The following is a 9,760-nucleotide window of genomic DNA, read 5'->3' on the forward strand; positions in this document are numbered from 1 at the left end:
AAAGTGTGTTTTGTTTCGACACCACTAAAGCACATTGTTTTATTAGTCATCGGCTATTGATGTCAAACATTTGGCAATTTTTGACATATAGCCTTGGAGAAAAGCTGCAAATGATCTTTTATATGGTACTTTCCTTTAGACAGAACAGCACATACCTTGGCCTTTGCTATATCAGTTGTGGTGTACTGGTTTGGATTAGCATAAAATACAATGGTAGAATGGGTCCACTAAGTCGCGCGATCCTAAGACGCAAGCCGGTGATTAATACATCAAGGTGATCTAGTGGTATTGTTCAACTGCCGATGAAGAAGGGCACGCTCACATTTAGCGAACATTTGATGACACCAGTGGTTTGACAGTGAGTGATGAGTCCACGACATCTCAGTAATTGACTGCCTGTCGTGTGCAGTTTTAGGTTTTTCGAACTAGTCGTAAGAGTGGCAGTCCTTCCAAATGATTTTACAGAGTAGGATGTATCGTCCTGCTGCACAGAAAGTACTTACTATCACCCCGGGGTCACCATACTCACCCCGGGGTCACCATACTAACCCCGGGGTCACCATACTCACCACACTTACCAAACAGATATTCATAGAAGACGTCACGACACTTTTAAATCGTCTTTTAAATTATGTCATGTGCAGAAGTGCATTATTTAAAATACAATTTTATTTGTTAAATTGTTCTGTTATTCGCAAAATGTTACGAGCTACAATGGAAGCAAAATCAGGAATGTCTTTAAGACGTATCCTTAGCAATTAGTCCAGTGACCTAATTCACAACTGATCGGCCTCGGTGGCGTCGTGGTTAGGCCATCGGTCAACAAGCTGGTAGGTACTGGGTTCGAATCCCAGTCGAGGCATGGGATTTTTAATCCAGATACCGACTCCAAACCCTGAATGAGTGCTCCGCAAGGCTCAATGGGTAGGTGTAAGCCACTTGCACCGACCAGTGATCCATAACTGGTTCAACAAAGGCCATGGTTTGTGCTATCCTGCCTGTGGGAAGCGCAAATAAAAGATCCCTGCTAATCGGAAAGAGTAGCCCATGAAGTGGCGACAGCGGTTTTCCTCTCAAAAATCGGTGTGGTCCTTAACCATATGTCTGACGCCATATAACCGTAAATAAAATGTGCTGAGTACGTCATTAAATAAAACATTTCTTTCTTTTCTTTCATTCACAACTCTCTTAACATCATATCATCACATCATTCTTGCATGCCATTTTACATTGCAATGCGATATAGCAAAATTGAGAATATTGAGCGACAAATAGTTGTACACAGACCGGCCTCGGTGGTGTCGTGGTTAAGCCATCGGACATAAGGCTGGTAGGTACAGGGTTCGCAGCCCGGTACCGGCCTCGGTGGTGTCGTGGTTAAGCCATCGGACATAAGGCTGGTAGGTACAGGGTTCGCAGCCCGGTACCGGCCTCGGTGGTGTCGTGGTTAAGCCATCGGACATAAGGCTGGTAGGTACAGGGTTCGCAGAATTTTAACGACTCAATGGGTAAGTGTAAGACCACTACCCCCTCTTCTCTCTCAGTAACCACTAACAACTAACTCAGTGTCCTGGACAGACAGCCCAGATAGCTGAGGTGTGTGTGTGTGTGTGTGTGTGTGTGTGTCCAGGACAGCGTGCTTGAACCTCAGTTGGATATATTCTCGAAAATAAGTTGAAACGAAATGAAATGCGTGATCACAAAAGCGTGCTTGAACCTTAATGGGATCTAGACACGAAAACTATGTCTGCAAGTTACCAAATGCCAGTTATACGCTATTACCCGTCGCAGTGTAACCAACTGGCTTGCATCAACACGACACATCCCGCCTCGTGTTTTTATTGTTGGCCCAAAGATTCCTAGAGAGTCAAGTGGAAGATAATCTTGACAAAGGCGGGCGATACTGTGCGAACTGAGAATAAAAATCAGCTGCCTACATGCTAGTGTTAGTATTTTCACAGTCTCTCTGTTGGCCAATTATCTTGATGTGGATGAACAAACTGTATAATAATGATGGGGGGGGGGGGGGGGGGGGGGGGGGGGGGGGGGGGGGGGGTTCCAGAAAAAAATGAACTATTGTTTTTACCTCTTCCCATTATCATTGAATCATTCAACATTTGTAGGCTGGACGTGGTAAAGCGCTCGCCTGATGCGCGGTCGGTTTCGGATCGATCCCCGTCGGTGGGCCCATTGGGATGTTTCTCGTTCTAATCGGTGCATCACGACTTGTATATCAAAGGTCGTGGTATGTGATATTCTGTTTGTGGAATGGTGCTAATAAATGATCCCTTGTTACTAATGGAACAATTACAATATGTTAACATCCAACAGCCTATGATTAGTAAATCAATATGCTCTAGTTGTGTTTGGCATCCAATAGCTGATAAGTAATTAATCAATGTGCTCCAAATTTAATGGATGTTTGTTTATTTTTGTTTAACGACACCACTGGAGCACATTGATTTATTAATCATCGGCTATTGGATGTCAAATATTTGGTCAAATATTTGGTCTTAGAGAAGAAACCCGCTACATTTTTCCATTAGTAGCAAGGGATCTATTTTATGCACCATCGCACAGACTGGGTAGCACATACCACAGCATTTGATATACAAGTCTGGCTGGAACAAAAATAAAGTCTAATTGTGCATTTGTGTGAAGCAAAAGTGTTTTCCTGAAGTGCAGTTTAAAACCAGCGAGCTGTATCTATTGATCCACTAGCATAATAATAATATGTCTGTGGTAAAGTGCATATAAAAGATCCCTTGCTACTAATTTATAAAAATGTAGCGGGTTTCCTCTCTAAGACTCTATGTCAGAGTTACCAAATGTTTGACTTGTTGACTAGTGTAATAATACTATGTAGTTCCAGCACCCTACGCCTTTGCCATTACCCGTCACGGTTGGGTTAAATCGTTTTCCTCCTGTATCGAGAGTCGTGTTAAACTGAATGTCTGTAGTTTTGTGAAAACGGCAGCCCTCAAGCCTCAAGTGGATGCACTAATTACTCAGACTTCAACACAGGGTTAAGTTTTAGGAACTCTCTACTTGAAGAGTATCAAATATCTGCTGTAATCATTAGTATGACGACGATCGGATGCGAGGGCCACTTGTGTGCAGAGGTTTACAATGCGCAACTTCCGGTTTACGTAAATGACTTTCTCTAGTGTATTATTACACATTTATATAATATATATATATATATATATATATATATATATATATATATATATATATATATACAGTTCCCAGTTGTCGGTTACTGGGTGTGACGGTACAGTTGTGGTGACTAATGTTGACAGTTGTATGAATGTTCTTGTTACCCAAATTAGAAAACAATACTTTTCTTCTTTCCCGTTGTTTTGTTTTGTTGTTGCTAGCAATAGATATGTTAGATGGGGTTGCTGATGTTCTCTCTCTCTCTCTCTCTCTCTCTCTCTCTCTCTCTCTCTCTCTCTCTCTCTCTCTCTCTCTCTCTCTCTCTCTCTCTCTCTCTCTCTCTCTCTCGCTCTTTTCGTTCTCTGTAGCTTTCTCTCTATCACCTCCACACCATCTCTCTCCCCATCGCTTTCTCGGTATTTCAGTGTGTATATACATGTATATGTGTACCTACGTACGCATGTGTTTCTGTATGTATATGTGTGTATCTATGTACATCAACATTAATAAAAGGAGAGTGGTGTCACGTATCTCATCACCAAACTGTAATGCACATTATTAATGATTAATAGATTTACAAACCATATGCTTACCAATATTGTATAGGATGCTGACTAGCATTGTCGTTGCAGATAATAAGCCTTTGTATGTATCACAACATACCATAAGACAATGAACTAAACTGAACTGTATTTACTATCTGACCCTTTCCAGTGATACAAGTTATGTGCACTATAACACGGTAATCCATATATATATATATATATATATATATATATATATATATATATATATATATAAAATATATATATATAATATATATACTGACACGTTGGCTAGTGTTTAAATCAATGTCTTGCTCTCAGTATCTATGTACTAGTATCTGTTGTAAATCATTACCATTGCGCATGTGTCGTCTTGCCATTCAATTGTTTATTTCTGTTAATACAATATATGTCATATGCCGTTCAATTTTAGTCATTGTAAATACATTCAGTTCAATTTCTTAAACATCGATTTTCCAACGTCTATAAAGCGCTTTTCCGTTGTTGTTGTTTGCTTTTTTAATGTTTAGCTGCTTTTTTTTTGAGGGGGTTGGTGGTGTTGGTTGTGTCGATAGTACAGAGATCTATCCCATCAGCATAATTGTATATGTTTTTTCCAAAGCCATCTGCAAACGACCAGCCACCGGCCTCGGTGGTGCAGTGGTTAACCCATCGGACTACAGGCTGGTAGGTACAGGGTTCGAAGTTCGGTACCGGCTCCAGCCCAGAGCGAGTTCTTAAGGGCTCAATGGGTAGGTGTAAGGTTTCTGCACCCTCATCTCTCTCACTAACCACTAACTAACTAACAACTATAAGCACGAAAAGTAAGTTAACGAAAAAGAACGACAACAGCCATCGCTCACATCTGATGTACAGCAGCGCGCATGTCAAGTGTGACAGATTACTGGCTCTCCGGTCAGTGAGGGAAAAAACTTCAATGGCTTGTCGGAAGGCAGATCTATTATAGAATGTTATCACATAATGTTAAATCCATATGTGTTTCGTTCTTCGTTCTCCTTTTCCTTCTTTTTTTTCTTCTGTATATATTTTATTTTATATATTTTTATGGAGGTGGTTTTATGTAGAGTTTATGAGTTTTATGTCTTATAAAGAAATTCTGTATTCAGATGCTACTATCAGGGGCGTCTGCATATACATGTGTATATGGTTTGTTTGGTGGGTTTTTTTTTTTTTTTTTTTTTTTTTTTTTTTTTTTTGTCTTTCTTTTGTTTTCTAGGGAGGTTGTACAAGTTCAAAAAATGCATCTACAGTATTCAAAAATGTGTTAACGTCTGACCACGCCGTTTAAGGGGAGCCATCACTCTCGCTCTCCACACACTCCCTGAGACTAGATCAGGGAGAGTAAATTTAGCTTCTCCTAGCATGTGACTTGTGTAGGGTATCTGTATGGTAATATCTTAAATGGCTTCCCACAATACGTTAGGGAAACAATCACTCGCCTAAAAACAATCTCGGCGAGGTCTGTAATATGCTTTAAATGCAGTGTGCATTTAAAATCCACTCAGTTGTCGATTTATTTAATCATTCATTCACTCACTCACTCACTCACTCATTGATTGATTTATTTATTTATTTATTCATCCATTCATTCATACATATGGTCCTTCATTCATTCATTCATTTATTTATTCATTCATTTATTCATTCATTATTTATCCTACTACTCTATGGGATGGTGCATATAAAAGATCTCTTGCTGCTAATCGAAAAGAGTAGCCCATGAAGTGGCGACAGCGGGTTTCCTCTCTCAATATCTGTATGGTCCTTAACCATATATCTGACTCCATATAACCGTAAAGACAATGTGTTGAGTGCGTCGTTAAATAAAACATTTCTTTCTTTCTTTCATTATTCATCCATGCATTAATTCATTCATTCATCCATTCATTCATTCGTCATGCTACATTATACTAATCTCTGGGTCGTGGGGTCGGAGCTCGGCAATAGAGGATCTTTTCCAGGTAGACATAAGGGATCTTTCTGAAATAAAAGTGGCACCGTTCTCGGTGGTGCAGTGGTTAAGCCATCGGATTTAATATTGGGTGGTACTGGGCTCGCCTCCTTATACTGGCTCTCACCCATATGGAGCTTAACGACTCACTGAGTAGGTGTAAGGCCACAACACCAACGTCTCTCTCACTAACCACTAACAACTAACCCACTGTTCGGAATATACAGACAGGATAGTTCAGGTGTGTGTCAAGGAAAGCGTGCTTGAGCCTTAATTGGATATAATCACGAAAACAAGTATGAAGTATGATCAATAAATCAACACATTTTTGTATCTTTCTGACGGTGCAACTGCCCCTTTAACTTCTCAGAATTCTCTTCGTACGAAAAACAATGTATGCTAGTTTCATCCGTCCCCACCGTATTTTATCCCCACTCCAAGGACAAACGTATCCCTAAAAGTAAAGTTCATTTTGTTTAACGACACCAGTAAAGTACGTTGATTTATTTATCATCAGCTATTGGATGTCAAGCATTTGATAAATGTGACAAATAGTGTTGTGAAGAACTCCACTACAGTTTTGCATAAGCAGCAAAGGCTATTTTATGTGCACTTCTCCACAGAGACGACAGCACATATACCACAACCTTTGATATACCAGTCGTGGAGCACTCTGGTTGGGACGGAGAAAAAACCCCAAAACATCAGAGAATGGATCCACTGATGTGGTTCGATCCTACGACATGAGCACCCCAGGCGAGCGCTCTACCGACTGAGCTAAATCTCGCCCCAGTGCTGGATGAAATCCTCAAGTTCGGGCAAAAACGATAGATTTTCTTACAAAATACAGCTGGCTTGAATCCTTTTCACATCATTCTACTCATTATTATTAGGTGTTTGCAATCTTATATAGCTATCTGCCTGATTCTACAAAAATGGGAGCCTCAAACAGACAAGGCCGGCACCTGTGCCCAGGACAGACGTGCGCTACAACAGCTTGCTCTGGATGTGCACGTAAAGCCCTATGGACTGGGCTGACTTGACCTGACTGACAATGTAATGCTAAGTCCAAGGTTTAAGCATGCCCTCCATGGGTCCAGTCTCTGTCATGGCCGGTAGCTGATCCCATGGCGGAAGGGAATGTTAAGTGTCACGTGTGAAAACATCTATACACAATGCACTTGTTTTACGCTTGACACTTGATATATTGCAAACCACGTGACCTATATATTGTGTACACGGTGTTACGTTACTAAATAGTAGTATTATAGCACTATATCTAAAGGCATGGTCAGACGGGGAGATTTAATGAGATCGTTTGTTTTGATGTAACCTGAAGACACGTAGGTTATAGATTGTATATACGGTGTTGTGTTACTGCAATTTGGTAGCATAGTACAACCTAAAGGCGTGGTAACACTTTACGAGTTCTTGAATTTGAATATAAACTAAACTCAAGCAAATGGTGTACGCAATGTTACGTTACAAAATAGTAGCAGAGTACTACCTAAAGGCGTGGTCACACTGGGAGACTTGACGTATTCTTGTATTTGAATATAAACAAAATACACGCATACATTTTGGCACCTTCCTACGCCCGTGGGTTGCAAACGAATCACTACGCATGTTTACAAGAATTACGACTAATATTGTAGGTAGAATGGTGGAAAAACAGGCAAAAAAAAAGGTTTTATGCCAGACATTTTGCCCGAAGTTAAGGATTTGCTCCAGCACATGAGTGAGCTGTAGAATCCCCCTCCCCCTCCCTTGCCCCTGCCCCCTCCCCCCCGTCGTGCACGTTTGTACCTAAAGGCGTGTTCAGACGTGTATACTTGATGAGCTCACATAGTTTAGTATATAAATCATACAGACGCAGATTCTGTATAGTGCTACGTTACTAAATAGTATAATATTACCTAAAGACGTGGTCAGACGGGGAGTCTTGGTGAGCCTATATGTTTGAATATAAACTGAACACCGGCAGATCCCTACACCATGTTAATCCAATAGTTGTGTAGCACTGTATAAAGCACTACATGTGTGTGTGTGTGTGTGTATGTAAAATATGTCATGTTATGGGTATTGCAGTACTATGTATATTACCATATGAATATTAGTCGATCTGACATATCTAATATCTGACATACCTAATATCTAATATCTGACATATCTGATAGATGTTGTGTACATTTTGTCACTTTGCAAATCTATTTAATATAATGTACATAATTAAAATAATATATGTAAATATTGCTGATGTATCACAAAGATAAAACGTATCATACGTATCTGTTATTTTGTCATTGATTTAAACACTATAGTCAACGTGCCATTGTATATATATATATTATATATATATATATATATATATATATATATATATATATATATATATATATATATATAGGGATTACCGTGTACAGTGTACATATCTTGTCACTGGAAAGGGTCAGAGAGTAAATACAGTTCAGTTCAGTTCAGTTCATTGTCTTATCTCGTATGTTGTGATACATAAAACGGTTTATTGTGTGTCATCTGCAAGGACAATACAGCATCCTATACAATACTAGTCAGCATACGGTTTGTAATCTATTAATCATTAATAATGTGCAGTACAGTTTGGTGATGAGATACGTGACACGAACAGTGTCGAACACTACTCTCCTTTTATTAATGTTGATGTACATAGATACACACATATACATACAGAAACACCTGCGTACGTAGGTACACACATATATACACACTGAAATACCGAGAAAGCGAGGGTGTGAGAGATGGTGTGGAGGTGATAGAGAGAAAGCTACAGAGAACGAAAGAACGAGAGAGAGAACGAAAGAACGAGACAGAGGACGAGAGAGAGAACGAGAACGAGAGAGAGAGAACGAGAGAGAGAGAGAGAGAGAGAGAGAGAGAGAGGGGGGGGGGGGAAGAAGAAGAAGAAGAGCCATACACGGTTACCATTTAACACAACAGAATATACGCTTATCAATACCATGTTTTGTATTTTTGCCGTGTTTTCTTTAAGGGCTGTTCTAAAATATCTCATCTGCTTGGGGATGGGGTAGGGTAGGGGGGATCGAAAGGTAATGTTTATATACACACAACACACTAAAATAGCATTAAATTTAATCAATGAAAAATATATGACATGCCCGCAATGCTTAAAATAACAATAACAATACCGCCACACCGTCTCTCTGCCATTCTGGTACTGCCCTAAAATGTGTGACGCGCTGTGCCATTTCGATTACCACGCACTGACACCTGGGTTACATAAATATTGTTACATTCGGTTCTGGCTACTAGAAGAGCGCCGATCCAGAGCCACAAAATTTATAGCCGATGTGTGTTGAGATTTACTCCTCCCACACATTTTGTTGTCAGTTCCAGTTGAGCAACAGCCTCTGAGGAAAACATATGGTTCTTTTGGTAGGCTGGTCAAAGGAGACTTCTGTTGATGGAACTGAATTTGAATCACCCAATGTATGTTGTTTTGTGTGGGGGATTTTAAAGTATATATTCGTCTGTAGTTAATAACGGCGTAAGCGGCTTCAAGTCCAGCCAGCTAACGTTTGCAAAATATTATATTGGTTCCCGACGTGGCCATTTGGTTTACCGTGAAGCGCATACGCCAGTCTAGCTAACGTTTGTTTTCTGCTCGGTCTGGCTGAACTCTGCCCAGATGTACAGGGTGACCGGATATAAAATTTAATCTAAAACCATCATCAGTACTTTTGGCAGCACTTTACTGTGGTAACTTCACGATTCGAGTATCAGATAATATTATATTGATGAAAAGATCCAAGGGGTCGCGTCAACACTAACAGGAAAACGTGACTGCAACCAAATCCCTCGTCCACAGTGTCAGGAAGTTGACCCTGTTACTGTCATTCAGTTTGGCATTAATGGCATTCAATTTTACATTACAGTTTTGTATTTTTGTCCAGACATTACGGCGCTAATAAGTGTCTACAATACCAAGTGTTATCTTTTTCATCCTCTCAATATATAATCGTAAATAAGACCGTTATTAATGTCATCAACATCATCAATGCCATCAATATGATCACCATAATCATCG

At 40.0% G+C, this 9,760-nt stretch overlaps 1 protein-coding gene across 2 annotated transcripts in view; it reads left to right on the forward strand.

Annotated features, from left to right (window-relative positions):
• The window catches only part of LOC121370163 (glycerophosphoinositol inositolphosphodiesterase GDPD2-like), a 54,794-nt gene that overhangs the window by 7,944 nt on the left and 37,090 nt on the right, over nt 1–9,760 (forward strand). Inside the window, exon 1 of one of the 2 annotated variants that reach the window (XM_041495280.1) lies at nt 9,014–9,162. The exons of the other annotated variant lie outside the window; for it this stretch is intronic. Within the exon in view, the coding sequence (XP_041351214.1) occupies nt 9,097–9,162 (66 nt within the window). The 5' untranslated portion in view covers nt 9,014–9,096. Of the gene's footprint in view, nt 1–9,013; nt 9,163–9,760 lie in introns of those variants that run through there. 2 annotated transcript variants of the gene reach the window in all.

This window comes from Gigantopelta aegis, chromosome 1 (genome assembly GCF_016097555.1).
Source record: "Gigantopelta aegis isolate Gae_Host chromosome 1, Gae_host_genome, whole genome shotgun sequence".
NCBI classification, from domain to species: Eukaryota; Metazoa; Mollusca; class Gastropoda; order Neomphalida; family Peltospiridae; genus Gigantopelta; species Gigantopelta aegis.